Raw genomic sequence first — 22076 nt, forward strand, 5'->3', positions numbered from 1 at the left:
AAAATAGAAAAAAAACAGAATCCAGAGAAAGCGCCCGACATGCGACATGTGGCGACGGCCGGGCTCATCATTTAGCATGGTTTTAGAGCACCAAAAGTCACCCGTGAAGGTCCCGCAAGGGGTAAACTCGTTAGTTTTTTTAGCCAAACTTGACCAACCCATAAGGTAAGACCATGCTTAGCGTAACCTTGAGTTTTTTTTGTTCTTTTTAAGAAAAGCTTGCTAGACCTTTATTGATTAGCTAAAATGTTCGCAGGGATTATAATTGGGTCATGCGGAGTACTCAACCACGGATGCTTCCCGACAGAGAGAGAAATCGTAATTAGATTTTTTTAGGCTAGATGCTTGTAACCTCAAGTTAATTTTCTTAGGCCAAACATATGCTTTATTGATGCTTAGAACGAATATTTACGGATACTGTGACTGGATCATACAATTGTCCCAGCCAGACACGATGGCCAATACCTAATGAACAAGCTAGGCGATGCGCCTCCAAATTAAAATTCTTTTTTTTAGCGTCTCCAAATTAAATTTCCTACCTGGAGTTTTTTATGTAGTTGCTCCTTACCCCCCTCGTCGGGGAGCCTAGATGTTCCAAAAAGTCCATGTATGTTTTTTTTTAGGGGTAAAAAGCCCATGTATGTGATCACACGTATTTTTCCACCAGGGCCTTTGGCACTAAAAGGCCCGTAAAGCCCAAAGCCGCGCAGCATGACCGATCCATCCGATTCCAAACCGACATCGAGAAGCCTCTCCCGTCGGCCCCTCCCCCCCCCCCCCCCCCCCCCCCACCTCCGCTGGTTCCACACGCATCCATCGCAAATTTCCCATCTCTTTTCCCCAAATCGAATCCCCAACCCCGACCTAATCGGCGATCCGCGGTCGCCATGTCTCGCACGGGGAGCCGCCTCGCGTCCGCCGTGGTGCGCCACCCCGACCGCTCCCGCGTCTCCGCCTCGCCCTCCCCTCGCCGCCGCTCCCTGTCCCCGTCGCCCTCCCCGCGCCGCCAGCGCCGCCGCGACCGCTCCCCCATCCCCTCCCGCGACCGCCGCGGCGAGAGGTCCCCCGTCCCCTCTCGCGACCGCCGCCGCGACCGATCCCCTAGCCCCTACCGCGACCGGCGCCGCGACCGGTCCCCAAGCCCCTTCCGCGACCGCCGCCGCGACCGGTCCCCAAGCCCCTTCCGCGACCGCCGCCGCCAGTGGTCGCCCTACCATAATGAGCGCGGCCGGGACATGGACCGGGTTCGGGACGTGGAGCCCCCGGCGCGCCGTGGCGGCGGTGGAGGAGGCGAATGGTCCGCCTCCGACGACGACGACGAGGATCTCAAGGGCCTCACCTACTTCGAGTACCGCCGCGTCAAGCGCCAGAAGCTCCGCAAAAGCCTGAAGAAGTGCATCTGGAAAGTCACGCCCAGCCCTCCTCGCCGTGACGACGAGGCCGACGAGTACCAGTATAGCGAGGAGGAGGAGGAGGAGAAGAAGGAATCGCCGAAGAAGGAATCATCTGAGAAGAGCGATGAGGAGAACAAGGATTCGTCGGAATCTGAGACCGATGAGTCTGGTAGCTTATCTGATTCCAGTGAATCAGATTATTCTAGTAAGAAAAAGAAAGGGCGTAAGGGCAGACGTTCTAGCAGCAAGCGTAGCCGGCGTGCCCATCGTCGCCACAGGAAGTCTGATGCGGAGAGTGAGAGTGATAGCAAGGTCGATGAGGATTCAGAGGGTTCCTATGACTCTGAAGATTCTAGGGATAAGAAGAGGAGCAAGAGATCACGGAGGCACAAGAAGTCTAAGAGGAGGGGAAGGAGCTCTAGGAGGAAGAAGAGTAAGAGTCTGGATGTACCATCTGATGTTAGCTCTGAGGAGGTGGAGGTGTTAGTCTCTAGCCCTATCTCAACGGACAGCAAGAAAATGGGCAAGAGCTCAAGGAAGAAGAATAGCAGTCAGTCTGATTCTGAAGATTCGATCCCTTCTGATGCCATCATTGATGAAAAGGAAATTGAAGAGACAGATGAGCCTGAGATTGACCCAGAGGCAATTAAGTTCAAGGAAATGCTTGAGGCCCAGAAGAAGGCTGCACTGGAGAATGAGATGCCGGTTGGACCGATGCCACTCCCGCGTGCAGATGGTCATATTAGCTATGGTGGCGCACTGAGACCTGGTGAGGGTGATGCCATTGCACAGTATGTACAGCAGGGGAAGCGTATCCCACGGCGTGGTGAGGTTGGTCTGTCTGCAGATGAGATTCAGAAGTTTGAAGATTTGGGGTATGTGATGAGTGGAAGTAGGCACCAGAGGATGAATGCTATCCGTATAAGGAAGGAAAACCAGGTTTATAGTGCAGAGGATAAGAGAGCACTGGCCATGTTTAACTACGAGGAGAAGTCAAAGAGAGAGCACAAGGTTATGGCTGATTTGCAGCGCTTGGTTTCAAGAACCATTGGCCAAGAGACAGGACCTTCGCATGATCCATTTGCTACTACAGATGACTGAGTAATTATTTCTAGCTATTTTACAAAGAAATGGTTGCCACTGTTAGTTATGCATGTTTTTCCTGTAGTACTAGTGATGTCGAGTTTGCATCTTTGTAACTTCTGTTTTGTGCTGTACTTAGCTTATGCTTATCAGATATTACTCTTTTGTTCTATATGTGTTCATGATTGTTGTCATGTTTGTCAAGCTGCTTGGTTTACCACACTATGATTTGTATAGGATTTTTTTGCAATGATAAGATAGAATGGTCATTTTTTTTTCCTTTTTGTATTTTTGAATGTGAAAGACAGTACAGTTATTGTTTAGGATCAGAATTGTTATAGCATGCAAGGGGTGCTTGGGTACTGCGGGTCTTCTTTGGCACTTGCGGATTTCAACTAAATCTTCACTATCTGAAACGGAATTTTGTTAACATCTATAATGAAATTTGTTTGTCCTAAGATCATAGAGGTATGCATTTACTCATTATACGAAAATTATTTAGTTTTAGATTGACTGGATAGCTTGGATCCTTGTTTTGCTGAATTTCACGTGGGCTTTAGTCATTATTTTGATACACCTATGAGCAGCAATAGTTTCATCCATTAATTCATGGTTATGGCGATCACCCGTTAAGAACTGCCGTCCCATGATCAGTTCTCTTGTGAGTAAGCTCAAATGAATGTTAGATTAAAGCTGCCCTTCCATGATCTGTTCTCTTGTGAGTAAGATAAAATGAATGTATTAGGGTGATGCGTGAGACCATTTACCAATGTGCTGCAGGCATATGGCTATATTTGGGATGTTAGATGTCATTATTAACTCTACATTCTAAACTGTCCCTTTGACTTCACTGGATATTTGATTCATAATAGCAATATTCATCTAGCTTTAAGTTGGCAATCTCAAATTAGAATACTGTAAACCGGATGAAGTACACTCTTTTTGTACATAACTTTCAAAGGCTGCTTAAGAACTTATTTATAAACAGGCTAGCTTGCTTAAGAACTCATCTATGGACCGTACTTGCATTCATCCCATATAACCGTAAATTAACCAAAATTGTTCTTCTTGGCCTCTCAGTCAGCCACGTCATGGCTGTCGTCGATTGATGCTTTGTCGATCGATTATGTAACCATTTCCAACCACGTACAATCACCATTACACTGATCACTGCAGCACTTCATTCTGGAAATGGTTGGAACATTAACATTATGGAAAATCAAAATTCCTTCTAAAATCAAGGTGTTCATGTTGTTAGCTACTAGTGGAAGTCTTATCCTAACAAAGGGTGTCTTAGCAGGGGCTATATGGTGCCTTTCAGCCTGGTTGATGGTAGTAGGTGGTAGTTGTATCTTGCTGGACTAAGGGCATGTTTGGTTTGTAGCCTAAGGTTGCCACACCTTAACCTTAGTCATGCCACAACATTTTAGGCATATGTTTGGTTCATCACTTGTGGCTTGCCACACTTTTCTAGCTATGTGGTCCACATGTCATAGGCTCAGTTTTTTTTGCCAAATCTCGGCACACTTTTTGTGGCCATTTTGTTCACCACACTTTTTGTGGCAGCCGGAATTTGACTAATGTTAGTTGTGGCAAAATTAGTCATGAACCAAACATGCCCTAAAACTGAACTGTTGTGGCATTCCATGAAGTGTTTTGTCTGGCTCTCTTATGTAATGCTGGCGTAGTCTCTTTTGAATATGCTCTGTAATGGTGACTGATGCGGATGTTCAGAAGTTGCTCTACTTGTTTGCGCCAGTGTGTGTGTGTGTGACCAAAGCTCTGTTTCCACCTGATTATTGGAGAGCTCTAGTGCTATGCTGTCGTTGCATCTCCATTCTGATTTCGGTCAGCAGCTTATTCTGTGCTTTGCAAGACTGCTTACAAGCTTTAACGTGCATAGAAGTTGTATATACTCCCTCCGTTTTTAAATATAAGTTTTTGTAGAGATTTCACTATGGATCACATTCGGATGTATATAGATGCATTTTAGAGTGTAGATTCACTTATTTTACTCCGTATGTAGTTCATATAGTGAAATCTCTATAAAGACTTGTATTTAGGAACGGAGGGAGTATATACTTAGACATGCAGGGTTGTGCATAGAAGTTGTGTATACCCAGGGACAAGCTTTTACGTGCATACACAAGACCGTGATCATTGTCATGTGATTTTGCTAACTTGGTGGTGACTACTGAACTTCGTTGGTGCATACACTTATTTTTTCTGTGGAACTGCCACAAAATACAAGGTTTAATACTACCTCCGTCTTGTGTATAAGTCATTCGCGTAGTTCTAGGTCGACAATTTAACTATCTAAATATGTATTATATGTGACAGAAAATATATATTTAGAAACTACATCCGTGTAGAAATCTAGTGATATACTCCCTCTGGAAACTAATATAAGATCGTTTAGATCACTAAAGTTTACGGAGGGAGTACTTTTCATGACATATAGCACATATTTAATTCCTCAAATCAATGACCTAAAACTACGCGAATGACTTATACACCAGGAGGAGTACCAAATATTAAGTTAAACAAAGGAACTGAAAGCACAACAGGATCACACACTGAAATCGAAAAGCACCTCCCAAGAGTTGATATAATTACACATCGTAAAAGCAACACTAGCAGGATCAGTAGGAAATTGATGTCGAAACAAAGCATCAGCTTGCATTGCTTTACTGAAAAAGGAAGAGATCCGACCCGCAAACACATCCTCTGTATCAGGAGTTTTCGGAGGTTCAAAGCACACAATAATACCACTGTCAGGAGTTTTCATCCTCAAAGCAAAATTGACATTGCTCATTTCTTGTCCATCCTTTTCTAGTCAAGTTATATTTTGTCGGGATGCTATTCTTCAGGAGCAATCAGAGGAAAATCTTGAATTTAGAGGCGCTTTTATTTTCCACAAGCTTTTATAGTGCACCACTGTCGCTGCCCTGAGTTGTAAATACAAGGCTCTGAGAGAAAACTTTCCACCATTCAGTTTCCATTTCATATACTAACTAAGATACTGAGTGAAGTCAAAATAACTTCACATTTATTTTTCGGAAAATCACTTAACATTTGAGAGCCCGGTTATTAATGGCCGGCGATGAAACCAGCCACTCGTTCCATGAGCGCAACCGCCTCGCGGCAGCCATGCTCGTCGACGAAGAAGGCGTGCTCCTTGCCTTCCGACTCGAACCACTCCACTTGCCCAGACCACCCGCTGGACTTCACGGCGTCGTAGTACGCCCGCACCCTCGGCAGCCTCGCGTCCTCCGACGCCGCGCACACCAGCATCCTCCCGCACGGCAGCGTCCGCAGGCTCGGCGCGCTGTCGGCCGTCGGGTTCATCCTCGGGTCGTCCAGCCCGCCCCTCGCGCCGGGGAAGATCACGGAGCACCGCATCTTGACGCTCGCCCTGTACTCCTCTGACTCCGCCTCGATCCTCTGCTCGCCGCTGAAGGAAGGGTGGAGCAAGACCGCGCCCTCTAGGCGTGTCGCCGCGGCGAAGAGGCTGCTCGCGCCGGCCGCGATGGCCATGTTGTGGGCTATGTTCCCGCCGGCGCTGGCGCCGGCCAAGAAGACGCGGCCGAGGTCGCCGTGCTCGGACAGCCACGCGTCGGCGCCGGACACCGCCCAGTTGAGCGCGGCCCAGGAGTCGTCGTAGGCCGCCGGGAGCAGGTGCTCGGGCGCGAGGCGGTAGTCGACGGAGACGACGATGGCGCGGGCGTCGGCGGCCAGCGAGTTCACGTAGCGGTGGTGCTTAGGGCAGCCGGCAGATCCGACGATGAAGTAACCGCCGTGGAAGAAGACGACGATCGGGAGCTTCGTGACCGCGGCGGTGCAGATGTCGGTGCCGTCGGATTCAGCGGCATGGATGTCTGGCAGGTAGAGGCGAACGGCGACGCCGGTGACGGCGTCGATCACGACGTCTCTGGAGGTGACGCCGGTGTCGGCGTCGAAGCCGGCGGACACGTTGTCCGTGCCTCCGACACGGTCGATGTGGCCGTCCTTGTATAGTCGGAAGCAGCCGTTTTCAACGAGGATCTCCGTGCTCCCGGAATCCATTGTCCAGCGCCAGCCAAGCTAAGATTCGATGGGCGCAGGCCGCAAGGGGAGCGGCGGTGTGGTAGAGGTGGAGTAGCAGGACACGTTGATGCCCAGAGGATCCGTGTTATGTTATCCTATGCTTATGTGTATGTGTGCCCTTGTATTTGTGGTGACGCCTTGAGGACAAAGTACTACAGCTCAAATGCATCGATCAGTTCACTGTCACTTAGCTACTGTGCTCGTTTTTTGTTAGACGCAAGCACTCTGGTCACGTCACGCTCGTACGTACAACCGCCCTCCCCCCTAACTATTCAGCCAGCAAATGTGATTGAAAATTATATTTCCTTTTCTTTTGGACCCAATAGCCAGCGAACGTTCCCTCAGATGGATGACATTTGCGAACGATTTTCACGGCAATTTGTGTTGGCTGAGCATGGCAAAAATAGTTAGCCAGCATGGCAACTCCGCTGCAGTTCTGTTTTTTGTCAGAAAATTGCCGTGCTTGCAAACTAAATTTATTATCTTTGCATCCTCACGGCAACTAAAGTTGCCATCAAATTTTCACAATTGTAATCCTTCCCACCAAACGTTCGCCTATTATGGTTGTTTTTTCTTTTTCCATTCGTGAAAGGGTGGGCAATATTGGTCAAACATTGGAGCTAAACGTTTATTGGAGCTTTCTGTTAGATACCGCTAACAGGAAGGAATCCGTAGTTCTCAGATTGGAAAACAACTTGGTATGGTGGAGACTCCAGTTGTTGATTTTCGTCCTGCTAAATTCAGATAGGTATGCACCTCTCAACCTGCTGATCCTTCTATTGATGTTATGACTTCATTTATTGACAACACAATTATCAACTTTGTTGATATTGTCCAGATGTTAGCTGATTATCCTAAGGTGGTTTTTTTGGCAAGATTGATAATCAACATGTTCATATGCATAGTCCTATCTTGGAGGGGTTGCTCTTACTCTCGTCTATGCTACTCTTATGTGAGTTTCTTTACCTGATGTTTTAAAATGTTGCCTAATAGTGGAGTTTGTACTCCTCCCATTATCATTTATGCTCGTTGTGGACCAGGGGCGCTGTTGGTTCCACAATTGAGTTAGATGATGCATCCAAAGCTTGACCTTGTGGTCATACACGCCCTTTTAAGATCCCATGATATGAATCTTCTAGAATATTCCTGGTTTGGGCCAAGATGGGAAACTTCAGTGCCTGTGTGGAATCTACTTAGCAAACACAAGCCTGAATCAATGTGGTTTCAATAGATCAAGAGGGAAAACATTTCCCATTCTTTCCTAAAAGTGTTTTCTGGTAATATTTGTTATTCTTGGCACCTGTTGCATGCTGTTAATACCTATTGGGGGTATCCGGGTTGGGCTAAATGAAGATGTTTTTCAAACTATTGGGTCGATTCTTACGAAACATTTTTAATTGTTACCATTAAGATTAAATCTGATGGGGTTTTCAGGCATTTAGTGGTGGTTTATGGTACAATTTATGATGTGCACAAAATTGATTTTATTGCAAAGAGTGCATGAGGTGATAGATTTGTTATCTTACCATGTTCTATTGGGGGTGATTTTAATTTAGTGAGAGAAGCTAGGGATAAATATAGTGGTATTATTAATAATAGTTGGACAATCTTGTTCAACGATTGATCAAAGTGGGCCTTGATGGAAACTAACACTACCAATAGGGTTTATAGTTCGTAACAACATCCATGCCTGGAAGGCACACACATAGGTGTAAGTAGTAAGGGTATCTCCAACGCTGACTCCGAAAACACACACGGTATTTGTCCGCTGACTGGTCTAGACTAGTCCGTGAATAGTGATGCTGGAGACGACATCCAATCATGCCACATCCATTTCAAAACAAAATTGAATGAACTAGACAAATTTTATCAAATTTGAATAAACTGTTTAACTAAAACTTGCAAAAAGAGGAGGCTAACTTCTAGCGGTATGACCTCGTACGTGTGCCCCCCTGGGCGGCCACACTGCCGTCATCATAAGTGATGTCATCGTCGTTGGAGTGGTCCTTTGTCCAGCAGTGAAAGGGCGCAATAGTCTTGCCCGGCTGCCCTCTCGCGCCTGTGGAGGAGCCGCTCCGCTTCCTGATAACCCACAAGTATAGGTGATCGCAACAGTTTTCGATGGTAGAGTATTCAACCCAAATTATAGATTCGACACAAGGGGAGCCAAAGAATATTTGCAAGTATTAGCAGCTGAGTTGTCAATTCAACCACACCTGGAGATTAATTATCTATAGCAAGCTGATCAGTAGCACAGTAATATGGTAGTTTTGATGGCAACGGTAACAGTAGTAGTAACAGTAACAGTGATAGCAATGATTTTGTAGCAGTTGTGACAGTAGCAATAACAGTAGTAACTTAGCAAGAACAATATGTGAAAAACTCGTAGGCATTAGATCGGTGAATTCGTTGGATGATATTCACCATATAACAGTCATAACCTACGGTGATACAAAACTAGCTCCGGTTCATAAATATAATGTAGGCATGTATTCCGTAAATAGTCATACATGCTTATGGAAAGAACTTGCATGACATCTTTTGTCCTACCCTCCCGTGGCAGCGGGGTCCATAAGGAAACTAAGGGATATTAAGGCCTCCTTTTAATAGAGAACCGGAACAAAGCATTAGCACATAGTTAATACATGAACTTCTCAAACTACGGTCATCACCGGAAAGTATCCCGAATACTGTCACTTCGGGCCACCACCGTAGAGAACAGACCGATCCGGATCCAGTTCATCCACACCCTCACCAGCTCACAAGAACACACCTCCTGAGGTTGTTCCTCCACTGTACTAGTTCATCCTCAGCCCACCTTGAGGCTAATCCACCACAAAGCAGGAGTAGAGTTTTACACCGCAAGGTGGCCCGAACCTGGGTAAATCATCGTGTCCCGTTTCCTTCTTGTTCTTCGAGCTTGGCCGTGAGATCGACGAGTTGGCAGACCAGGGAGATTGAGTTCTTCGCATGCACCCCAGAGTTCGAACCTGTCTTGGGTCTGCGGAGCCCGAAATCCGACACATTCCTTATTCCGTAGTCCATCAAAACTTAACCCAAAACTTGAAAACTTCACAAAACAAAACTCAACAGAAAACTCGTAAGCTCCGTTTGTATAACAAAGCAAATCACCACTTAGGTACTGTTGTGAACTCATTCTAACTTTATATTGGTGTAATATCTACTGTATTCCAACTTCTCAATGGTTCATACCCTCCGATACTACTCATGGATTTATCAAAATAAGCAAACAACACAGAGAAAATAGAATCTGTTAATAACAGAACAGTTTGTAGTAATCTGGAAACTTCGTATACTTCTGTAACTCCCAAAATTCTGAAAAATTAGGACAACGTAGGCAATTTGTATATCAATCATGTGTCAAAAATTCAAATCAAAATCATGTTCTAGTGAATTTTGAAAATTCCTGGACTGAGCGCAAAAGTTTATGTTTTTTCACAGAATCAAGTCAACTATCATCCACACTATCTCAAAGGCTTTACTTGGCACTTTATTGAAAAAAGCTATAAAACATGATTACTACAGTATCATAATCATGTGAACACACAAAAATAGTAGGTGTAAATGTTGGATTGTCTCCCAACAAGCGCTTTTCTTTAATGCCTTTTTAGCTAGGCATGGTGATTTTAGTGATGCTCACATAAAGTAAAGAATTGAAACACAAAGAGAGCATGATGAAGAATATGACTAGCACATTTAAGTCTAACCCACTTCCTATGCATAGGGATTTTGTGAGCAAACAATTTAATAGAACAAGAATCAACTAGCATAGGAAGACAAAACAAGCAAAACTTCAAGATTTTCAACATAAAGAGAGGAAACTTGATATTATTGAAATTCCTACAAGCATATATTCCTCCCTCATAATAATTTTAAGTGGCATCATGAATGAATTCAACAAGATAACCATCACATAAAGAATTATTTTCATGATCCCCAAGCATAGAAAATTTACTACTCTCCACATAAGCAAAATGCTTCTCATTTGGAATAGTGGGAGTATCATAAGAAACTCGAATACTATAAATTGTTTCCACATTAAAAGAGTAATGTTCAGAAAAAGGGTAATCATAATTATGACAAGTTTTATAAATATAATCATCACTACTTTTTATAACATAAGTGTCATCGCAATAATCATCATAAGTAGCAACTTTATTCTCATCAAAATCAATTGAAACCTCTTCCAAGATAGTGGAAACATTACTAAATAAAGTCATGGCCTCTCCAAATCCACCTTTATCATTATAATAAGATTCGACACCCTCCAAAATAGTGGGATAGTTATTATCTAAAGTTACACTCTTCCAAACCCAGTTTCATAAGTATTGCAATCATCGTAAATAGGAGGCATGCTATTGTCATAATAAATTTGCACATCAAAACTTGGGGGACTAAAAATATCATCGTCATCAAGCATCGCATCCCCAAGCTTGGGACAAACATTAATTTCAGCAAATAAATTGTCAAGCATGTCATTCTCATCAAACATAGCATCCCCAAGCTTGTGCCTTTGCATATCATAAGCATAATCACTTTTATCATTAATAGTATGAATGAAACCAATAGTATAGAAATTATTATCATCACAATTTTCTAAGTTGGTGCCAAAAAGATTCTCAAGATTATAACAAGTATCATTACTTTCCCAATCATAATCATCACAATGAGTAATAGGCATAACAAAATCATCCTCAATATTTTCTTCGGACGTTGTACCATAAGGCAAAGAATCAATATCATCATCAAGTATATCATCCTCCACATTTATTTTTGATTCATTCTCATGAGGCATAACATTAATAGGAGAAACATCATTCGGGAGAGATACCTTTTTACCTTTGCTTTTCTGTCTTTTTCTTTTTCTTCTCCACATCATGTGTGGGTTTAATCAACTTTTTGGAGCTCCTTGTTGATGAGATTGGTTGCATAGGAAGCTCATTCTCGTTACCTGATTCATCGTAAGAAAAAATAGGAGGATATTGGGAAACCTCTTCCCTTTCATTAGTATTATCTTCATCTTCTATTTGTTTTCTTGTCTTTAAGTAATTGGCAATATAAGGATTCTCAATGCAATTTACCGCACAATACATACAGATTTCCTATAGATCAAAAAAATCTATAGATCAAAATCAAGAAATCTCTTAAGCTTATATTCTGGAATATCCTTAGTTATACGTTTCATTTCTCCATATCCCAGAAGGAAACTAAGTTCATTATGATGCGCAAGGGAAATCAAGTCATCACAATTTTTGGACACGATTCGATCATGAAACAATTTGCATTGGAGATTTAAATGACCACGTTCATTGCAAAGTCCACAAGGACGGTGAGAAAAAATAAATTTTTCAGCACAAACATCTAGCCTCTCTTACAACCATTTAGTTTCTAAATACTTATGCCTCTTACAAAATCTATCTTTCCTTTTTGGTATGTAATTGCAAACTCTATGCACTCCACAAAAATTGATATGCTTATAAGAAACATTTTTATCATGACTAGTGCAATAATCATTAGTACTATGGATATTCAAAGAATTCATACTAAAAACATTGCAATCATTCTCATCATTCAAAGATTTTATGCTAAACATTTTATGAGCTTCTTCTTCTAACACTTGAGCACAATTTTCCTTTCCATCATTTTCACGAAAGACATTAAAAAGATGAAGCATATGAGGCAACCTCAATTCCATTTTTTGTAGTTTTCTTTTATAGACTAAACTAGTGATAAAACAAGAAACTAAAAGATTCAATTGCAAGATCTAAAGATGTACCTTCAAGCACTCACCTTCCCGGCAACGGTGCCAGAAAAGAGCTTGATGTCTACTAGCAATGTTCTTCTTGTAGACTCGTGTTGGGCCTCCAAGCGCAGAGTTTTGTAGGACAGTAGCAAATTTCCCTCAAGTGGATGACCTAAGGTTTATCAATTCGTGGGAGGCGTAGGATGAAGATGGTCTCTCTCAAACAACCCTGCAACCAAATAACAAAGAGTCTCTTGTGTCCCCAACACACCCAATACAATGATAAATTGTATAGGTGCACTAGTTCGGCGAAGAGATGGTGATACAAGTGTAATATGGATGGTAGATATAGGTTTTTGTAATCTGAAAAATATAAAAACAGCAAGGTAACTAATGATAAAAGTGAGCACAAACGGTATTGCAATGCTTGGAAACAAGGCCTAGGGTTCATACTTCCACTAGTGCAAGTTCTCTCAACAATGATAACATAATTGGATCATATAACAATCCCTAGAGGAAATAATTGGATATCACTCCAAAGTTGAACATAAGATGAAATTGCTTGCAGGGTACGAAACCACCTCAAAGTTATTATTTCTGATTGATCTATTGGGCTATTCCTATAAGTGCCACAAACAGCCCTAGAGTTTGTACTAAAATAACACCACATGACACACATCAATCAACCCTAATGTCACCTAGATACTCCAATGTCACCACAAGTATCCGTGGGTCAATTATAAAATATGCATCACACAATTTTAGATTCATAATATTCAATCCAACGCAAAGAACTTCAAGAGTATCCTGAGATTTCTACCGGAGAAAGGAATATGAAAATGTGCATCAACCCCTATGCATATATTACCCCAATGTCACCACGGGAATCCGCAAGTTGATAACCGAAACATACATCAAGTGGATCAACAAAACATACATCAAGTGCTCTCACATCCAAAGATTCAATCCGACATAACAAAACCTCAAAGGAAAAGACTCAATTCATCACAAGGTAGAGAGGGAGAAACACCATATGATCCAACTATAGTAGCAAAGCTCGCGGTACATCAAGATCGTGCCAAATCAAGAACACGAGAGAGAGATCAAACACATAGCTGCTGGTACATACCCTCAACCCCGAGGGTGAACTACTCCCTCCTCGTCATGGAGACCGCCGGGATGATGAAGATGACCACCGGTGATGGTTTCCCCCTCCGGCAGGGTGCCTGTCGTGGAATTGTCACGTCAGATGTCCTTGGGCTAGGACTTAGTCGTGGAGCCATCGCAACTAGGAAGCTTGAAGGGGTTATGCGGGACAAGGAACACGAGGGTTTATACTGGTTCGGCCCCTTACGGTGAAGGTAAAAGCCTACGTCCAGTTCGAGGTGTTATTGATTAGGGTTACAATCGCCAGGGAGCTAAACAGCTATGCCCGGCTCTCGGAGAGATCGTTGTCGCCCTTAAACCGCTGCCGGGTCGTCTCCTTATATAAGGAGGCTGACGCCTAGCAGCCCTTAGAGTCCCGGCCGGCTCATAAGAGTGTCCGGCTTGGACTCTAAACAATACTTGCCTTACACTACAAGTCTACTATAACAATGATTGTAACTACGGGCTTTAAGCTATATCCGGGTCTCAGCCCATCTCTGGCCCATTATCCTGAAACTTAGCTCCGGGCTTCTGGTAATGATCCTTGGAGTAACCCGGCCCTCCTGGCGGGTGACCCCCAGGTCTATATCCTCAACAGTGCCGGAACGGGGCCCCGATTGGTTTTTCGTGGCTACAGAGGCTTGTGGCGGCAGAACTTCCGATCTAGGTTTCTTTCTGGGGTTTTCTATATTTATAGGAGTTTTTAGCGTCGGGGAAAAGTCAGGGGGGTCCACGAGGCGGCGACAAGGCAGAGGGGCGCGCCCTCCACCCTTGTGGATGCCTTGTGGCTCCCCTGGTCCATCTCCGATACTCCATGGGCTTCTTCTGGTCCATAAAAAATCATCGTAAATTTTCAGCTCGTTTGGACTCTGTTTGATATTCCTTTTCTGTAAAACTCAAAAACAAGGAAAAACAGAAACTGACACTGGGCTCTAGGTTAATAGGTTAGTTCCAAAAATAATATAAAATAGCATATTAAGGCACATAAAACATCCAGATGGATAATATAATAGCACTATAGGAATCAGACACTTTGCCGTCAGCCATGGCTGACGGCAAAGGCATTCCTGGCTGACGCTTGTTCTTTGCCGTCAGCCTTCTGTCTGCATATGGCAAAGACCTTTGCCATCAGCCAGCGGACGGCAAAGAATAAGCTGACGACAAAGGTCCTGATTCCAGTAGTGAGCATGGAATAATCAAAAGTTATAGATACGTTGGAGAGGTATCCGCAGTCCCGCCCACATCACACATACACACACACACATACACTTTCAGTCGGCAGGAGAGGGCATATCAACAAGATGTATCGTAAAATGGACCAAGAATAATCCAGCTTGGTCGTACAACCTCTCTCTCATTGTTGGTCAAAGTGATGGCCGTCCATGCGACCCCAGAGATGGGCTAGCTCGCCAATAATCACGCAAGTAGCTAGTCCCCGAAGACAACCACTGCCTGCGTGTGGCCCAAACATATGTATGGAGGTGTTGATGTTTGAATACACAATGGAACAAGTTTGATGTGGCACCATCCTTTTTGGAACCAAAAATCCTCACACGGAGCGAGGGTTAGTTGATGATGCATATGTATGTCACACCACACTTTGAGCCGATGTTGGGGATTCATGCATGCATGCATGCATAGTATGCGCTCAAACTTAATTAGGTCTAAATCTCACCATGACCTACTACGATAACATGAACCAAAGGAACAATCCACCATGGTAACCTATCTTGTTGTCGGTCAAAGTGATCACGGATGTCCACGCAGGCCCATGAATATATAGGCTTGTCGCCTATAACCACGCGAGGGAGTGTACCGTTCGAAGACAACCACTACATGCATATGTATGTATGCAGGTGATGCGTGCACGCATGTTTGAATACCATTCACAACATTGATGTGGCACATGCGTCGAAAATCGTACAGTCCCCAGACAGAGCGAGATCGGTTCATGACGTGTCGTGGTACTGGCCACTACGACTCGATGGGAGAGGGATTCATTGATACGTCTCCAACATATCTATAATTTTTGATTGTTCCATGCTGTTATATTATCATTCTTGGGTGTTCTACAAGCATTTTACAATCATTTTATATATTTTTTGGGACTAACCTCTTGACATAGTGCCAAGTGCCAGTTGCTGTTTTCTACTTATTTTTTACATCGCAGAAAATCAATATCAAACGGAGTCCAAACACCGCGAAACTTTTTGGAGATTTTTTATGGACCAGAACACCCAGGATGGGCCAGTGCAGCACCTGGGGGTGCCTCGAGGGGGGACCAACCCACCAGGGCGTGCCTGGGCCCCCAGGCACGCCCAGGTGGGTTGTGGCCACCTCGGTGGCCTCCCGCACCCCCTCTTTACCCTATAAATTCAAAAATATTCCAAAACCCTTGGGGGTTAACCTAGATCGGAAGTTCCGCTGCCGCAAGCCTCTATAGCCACCGAAAACCAATCGGGAGCCCATTCCGGCACCCTACTGGAGGGGGAGATCATCACCGGTGGCCATCTTCATCATCCCGGCGGCCACCACGATGAGGAGGGAGTAGTCCACCCTCGGGGCTGAGGGTTTGTACCAGTAGCTATGTGTTTAATCGCGCTCTCTCTCTCTCTCTCATGATCTTGAGATGTCATGATCTTGATATATCATGGGCTTTGTTAACATAGATGGATCATACGATGTTTCTCCCCTCTCTACTCTTGTTGTGATGAATTGAGTCTTTAATTACCCTTTGAAGTTTTGTCTTGTTGGATTGAATGTTCAGATCTGAGAACACATGATGTATGTCTTGCGGTATGAATACTTGAGGTGACAATGGGGTATCATATTGATTCACTTGATATATGTTTTGGCATTCAACTCGCGGATTCCCACGGTGACATTGGGGTAATCTATGCATTGGGGTTGATGCACGTTTTTATTATCTTTTCTCCGATAGAAACTTTGGGGTTTCCTTATAGTTCTTTGTGTGGATTGAATATTATGATCATGAAGTTGTTTGATGCATATCGTAGAATTAACTCACGGATACTCGTGGTGACATTGGAGTATCTAGGTGACATTAGAGTTGGTTGATGTGTGTCATATGGTGTTATTTTAGTACGAACTCTTGATTAGATCGATCGGAAAGAATAGCTTACGTTATTTTAGTACGAACTCTAGGATAGATTGATCGAAAAGAATAGCTTTGAGGTGGTTTCGTACCCTACAAACAATTTCTATCTGTTGTTCTCCGCTAATAGGAACTCGGGAGTGATTCTTTATTGCACTTTGAGGGATAATCATATGATCCAACTGTGCTAGCACTGTTGAGAGATTGCACTAGTGAAAGTATGCACCCTAGGCCTCATTTTCCATCATTGCAATACCGTTTGTGCTCCGTTTTAATATTTACTACCTTGCTGTTTTTTATTGTTCGCACTACAAAAACTCATATCTACTATCCATACCACACTTTTGTCACCATCTCTTCGCCGAACTAGTGCACCTATACAATTTGCCATTGTATTGGGTGTGTTGGGGACACAAGAGATGTCTTGCATTTAATTGCAGGGTTGCTTGAGAGATACTATCTTCATCCTATGCCTCCCATGGATTGATAAACCTTAGGTCATCCACTTGAGGGAAAATTGCTACTGTCCTACAAAACTCCGCGCTTGGAGGCCCAACATGAGTCTACAAGAAAAAAGTTGCGTAGTAGACATCATTCATGCGTACACATGCATGTGTAGTGCTCAAACTGTATCATGTCATCACAGAGCATGACCTATATATCATCATGCCTAGCTAAAAGGCATTAAACTTTTTGCACAATAAGCTCTGATAAATTTTCTATAGTGTGTGAAATTTTCAGAATTGTTTGAATTGAATAAGTATAGATACTCTTGCATTCTTTACAGACTGTACTGTTTTGGCAGATTACTGTTTTGTTTGCATATGTTTGCTTGTTTAATGATTCTATTTGAGGATATGAGTATTAAATATGCAGAGGCATTTAGTATGCAATGTTAAATAATAATTTTTGTGGTTTGCTACAGCAGAGAATGATAAGGTTTTTGCATTGGTTTATACTAAGTTATCTCACGAGTTCTTGTTGAGTGTTGTGTGGATGAAGCTTTTGAGATTTAGGGAAACTGTGATATGAGAGGAATTAAGGAGACACAAAAGATCAAGCTTGGGGATGCCCAAGGCATCCCAAGTTAATATTCCAATAAGTCTCAAGCATCTAAGCTTGGGGATGCCCCGGTAGGCATCCACTGTTTTGGCAGATTGCTGTTTTGTTTGCATTGTTTGCATATGTTTGCTTGTTTAATGATTCTATTTGAGGATATGAGTATTAAATATGCAAATGCATTTAGTATGCAATGTTAAATAATAATTTTTGTGGTTTGCTACAGTAGAGAATGAGGTTTTTGCATTGGTTTATACTAACTTATCTCACGAGTTCTTGTTGAGTGTTGTGTGGATGAAGCTTTTGAGATTTAGGGAAACCGTGATATGAGAGGAATTAAGGAGACACAAAAGCTCAAGCTTGGGGATGCCCAAGGCATCCCGAGTTAATATTCCAATAAGTCTCAAGCATCTAAGCTTGGGGATGCCATGGTAGGCATCCCACCTTTCTTCATCAACAGTTATCGGTTAGTATCGGTTGATCATAAGTTTTTGCTGCTTCACATGATGTGTGATATCCTTGGAATGTCATTTTATTTTCATTTTTCTTGTTGTTTTAATAAAATACTTAGATTTGAAAGTTTTTAAATAAAATAGAGTGCTCAAATAGTTGCCAGGGAGGCTAAGTAAGCGGCATTCACATCCCGTCAACGAAGCTCTTTTCTATGGAATTGGTCTAGTGCTTCACTTATATCTTTTTGAGCACGGTGTGCTTTAGTATTTTTGAAGAAATTCTCTCTTGCTTCACTTAAATTAATTTGAGGGAAAGAAATATTATGCTCATGATCTTCACTTATATTTGTTTGAGCTTATCAAAAGCAACTTATGAAAATTAGTCCCAAAGTATCCAAGAAGGATATAATAAAAACTTTCATGAAGATATTGGACAAAATAAACTTGATTCTTTGTAATAGTTTTGAGATATGATGATGTGATATGTTAGTCACGTTGATGAGTAATCATGCTTTAGTAAGAATATTGGTGTTAAGGTTTGTGATTCCCTATGCAAGCACGAAAGTCAATAGTCATGCAATGAAATAATATCCTACTTGTTGTGACGCCCCCGATTTAATCGTACACAAGTCATGCACGCAAACGTGTATGATCAAGATCAGGGACTCACGGGAAGATATCACAGCACAACTCTAAAAGTAAATAAGTCATACAAGCATCATAATACAAGCCAGGGGCCTCGAGGGCTCGAATACAAGTGCTCGATCATAGACGAGTCAGCGGAAGCAACAGTATCTGAGCACAGACATAAAGTTAAACAAGGTGCCATAAGATGGCTAGCACAAACTGGTATACAGATCGAAAGAGGCGCAGGCCTCCTGCCTGGGATCCTCCTAAACTAGTCCTGGTCGTCGGCGGCCTGCACGTAGTAGTAGGCACCCACGGTGTAGTAGGAGTCGTCGTCGACGGTAGCGTCTGGCTCCTGGGCTCCAGCATATGGTTGCGACAACCGAGAAGAAAGGAAAGGGGAAAAAGGGGAAGCAAAGCAACCGTGAGTACTCATCCAAAGTACTCGCAAGTAAAGATCTACACTACATATGTATGGGTATCAGTGTAAAGGGCCAATATCGGTGGACTGAACTGCAGAATGCCAGAATAAGAGGGGGATAGCTAATCCTGTCGAAGACTACGCTTCTGGCAGCCTCCATCTTGCAGCATGTATAAGAGAGTAGATGGTAAGTTCACCAAGTATCATCGCATAGCATAATCCTACCCGGCGATCCTCCCCTCGCCGCCCTGTGTGAGAGCGATCACTGGGTTATATCTGGCACTTGGAAGGGTGTGTTTTATTAATTATTCGGTTCTAGTTGTCATAAGGTCAAGGTACAACTCCGGGTTGTCCTTTTACCGAGGGACACGCCTATTTGAATAGATAAACTTCCCTGCAGGGGTGCACCACATTTCCCAACACACTCGATCCCCTTTGGCTGGACACACTTTCCTGGGTCATGCCCGGCCTCGGAAGATCAACACGTCGCAGCCCTACCTAGGCACAACAGAGTGGTCAGCACACCAGTCTAAATCCTATGCGCGCAGGGGTCTGGGCCCATCGCCCATTGCACACCTGCACGTTGCGTACGCGGCCGGTAAGCAGACCTAGCCTCCCTAATACAAGAGCAGGCGTTCTAGTCCAATCCGGCGCGCGCCGCTCAGTCGCTGACGTCAAGAAGGCTTCGGCTGATACCACGACGTCGAGTGCCCATAACTGTTCCCGTGTAGTTAGTTAGTGCGTATAGGCCAGTGGCCAGACTCATATCAAATACAAAGATCTCGTTAAGCGTGTTATTTTGAAGTAACCGCGGACGCCGACCAGGGCCAGGCCCACCTCTCTCCTAGGTGGTCTCAACCTGCCTTGTCGCTCCGCCACGAAGTAATAGTCAGGGGCCGTCGGGAACTCAGGCCCACCACTACCTGGATGGAGCCACCTGTCCTTTCAGCCCCCACATAGGAATCACATGCGGGTACTCTACGAGCCGACCCGACTTTAGTCACCACCTGTATAGTATGTATGTATATACCCGTGATCACGTCCCAAGTGATCACGGCTCAATAGTATAGCATGGCAGACAGACAAGAATGTAGGGCCACTGATGAAGTACTAGCAACCTATACTAAGCATGTAGGATTGCAGGTAAAGGTATCAACAATTGTAGCAACAATGACAGGCTATGCAGCAGAATAGGATTAACCGAAAGTAGTAACATGCTACACTACTCTAATGCAAGCAGTAGAGAGAAGGAATAGGCGATATCTGGTGATCAAGGGGGGGGGCTTGCCTGGTTGCTCTGGCAAGGAGGGGTCATCAACACAGTAGTCGATCGGGGCACCAGCAGCGGCGTCAGTCTCGTAGTATACCGGAGAGAAGAGGGGGAAGAAACAATGAATAATGCAAACAGATGCATATCGATGCATGACAAGACAAGTAACGGTGCTAGGTGTGCCCTAACGCGGTAGGAGGTGATACCGGCGAAGGGGGGGGAAACATCCGGGAAAGTATTCCCGGTGTTTCGCGTTTTCGGACAGATGAACCAGAGGGGGAAAGTTGCGTGTTCGCTATGCTAGGGATGTGTGGCGGACGAACGGGCTACGTAATCGGATTCATCTCGTCGTTCTGAGCAAGTTTCATGTACAAAGTATTTTCATCCGAACTACGGATTATTTTATAATAATTTTCAAAGATTTAATCAATTTCTAGAATTGTTAAATTCATTTAATTCGAAAAAATTGTTTATTGCATCAGCGTGATGTTAGCATGACATCAGCAGTCAACTCTGACCGTTGACCGATCAAACTGACGGTGGAGCCCATCTGTCATGGACTCAATTAGTTAAGCAGGTTTAATTTGTCTAATCTAGTTTATTAGGCTAATTAAGCAAGGTTAATTAAGTTACTTAATTACCCAATTAATTAATTAATTTTATTTTTGTTTTCTCCATTTTTTTGAAAAAGGGGCTGTGGGTCCCGCTGGGCAGTGGCCCAAAGGCCAAGCCACAGGGGCGGTTAGCGGGCACCGGGCGCTGGGCGCGAGCAGGCGCGGCTGCGGGCGAAGCCGCAGCCCGCCGAGGAGCGAGGCGCGGCAGGAGCGGGGCCGAGCGGTGCAGCTGGTGCAGCCGGCCGTCGACGGCGGCGGCAGGGGCGCAGACCTGGGCGGCGCCGCGGGAGGGGGTGCGGCAGCGGGGCGGCGGTGGTGCGAGCGATGAGCAGCGGCAGTTGGCAGCGGAGCAGCAAGCAGCAGAGGAAGGCTCGGCAGCAGCAGTAACCAGCAGTTATGCAGCAGAGTATAGCAACGGCAGGACGAGCAGCGGCGGCAAAGCAACAGCGACAACAGCTGTTGAGCAGGCGCAGGCCTGGGCGGGGAGCCACGGAGGGCGCGGCTAGGCAAGCACTAGTCGAAGACGGGCGCGGGGCGCGGTTGGTAGCGGCGGCGATAGCAGAAGCAGAGGCAGCGGCGCAGTAGAACAAGGTAGCAGCGGGAGGAGGCCGACCGGCGGGCAGATGCCACGCGCGCGCAGGACCAGGCCTGAGCGCGGCGAGCGCGCACGGGGGAAGCGGGTGAGGGAGTCCTGGACTAAGGGGTCCTCGGGCGTCCGGCCTGTTATCTATGGGCCGGACTGGTGGGCTGTGAAGACATGAAGACCGAAGACTGTACCCGTGTCCGGATTGGACTCTCCTTGGCCTGGAAGGCAAGCTTGGCGACTAAATATGAAGATTCCTTCTCATGTAACCGACTCCATGTAACCGTAGATCCCCACGGTGTCTATATAAACCGGAGGGTTTAGTCCGGAAAGGATATACTCATTACCATAGTCATACAGGCTAGGCTTCTAGGGTTTAGCCATTACGATCTCGTGGTAGATCAACTCTTGTAACACTCATATTCATCAAGATCAATCAAGCAGGGAGTAGGGTATTACCTC

At 44.6% G+C, this 22076-nt stretch overlaps 2 protein-coding genes across 2 annotated transcripts; one reads left to right on the plus strand and one right to left on the minus strand.

Annotated features, from left to right (window-relative positions):
• Nucleotides 1–793: 793 nt before the first annotated feature.
• LOC123121723 (NF-kappa-B-activating protein) lies at nucleotides 794–2681 on the plus strand. The gene has a single exon (XM_044541744.1). It carries the CDS (start codon nucleotides 888–890, stop codon nucleotides 2493–2495), a length of 1608 nt encoding a protein of 535 aa, XP_044397679.1. The 5' UTR covers nucleotides 794–887; the 3' UTR covers nucleotides 2496–2681.
• Nucleotides 2682–5364: 2683 nt separating this feature from the next.
• LOC123121724 (tuliposide A-converting enzyme b3, amyloplastic) lies at nucleotides 5365–6703 on the minus strand. Its single transcript, XM_044541745.1, has one exon. It carries the CDS (start codon nucleotides 6540–6542, stop codon nucleotides 5568–5570), a length of 975 nt encoding a protein of 324 aa, XP_044397680.1. The 5' UTR covers nucleotides 6543–6703; the 3' UTR covers nucleotides 5365–5567.
• Nucleotides 6704–22076: the final 15373 nt, after the last annotated feature.

Source organism: Triticum aestivum, chromosome 5D, assembly GCF_018294505.1.
Source record: "Triticum aestivum cultivar Chinese Spring chromosome 5D, IWGSC CS RefSeq v2.1, whole genome shotgun sequence".
Classification (NCBI taxonomy): Eukaryota; Viridiplantae; Streptophyta; class Magnoliopsida; order Poales; family Poaceae; genus Triticum; species Triticum aestivum.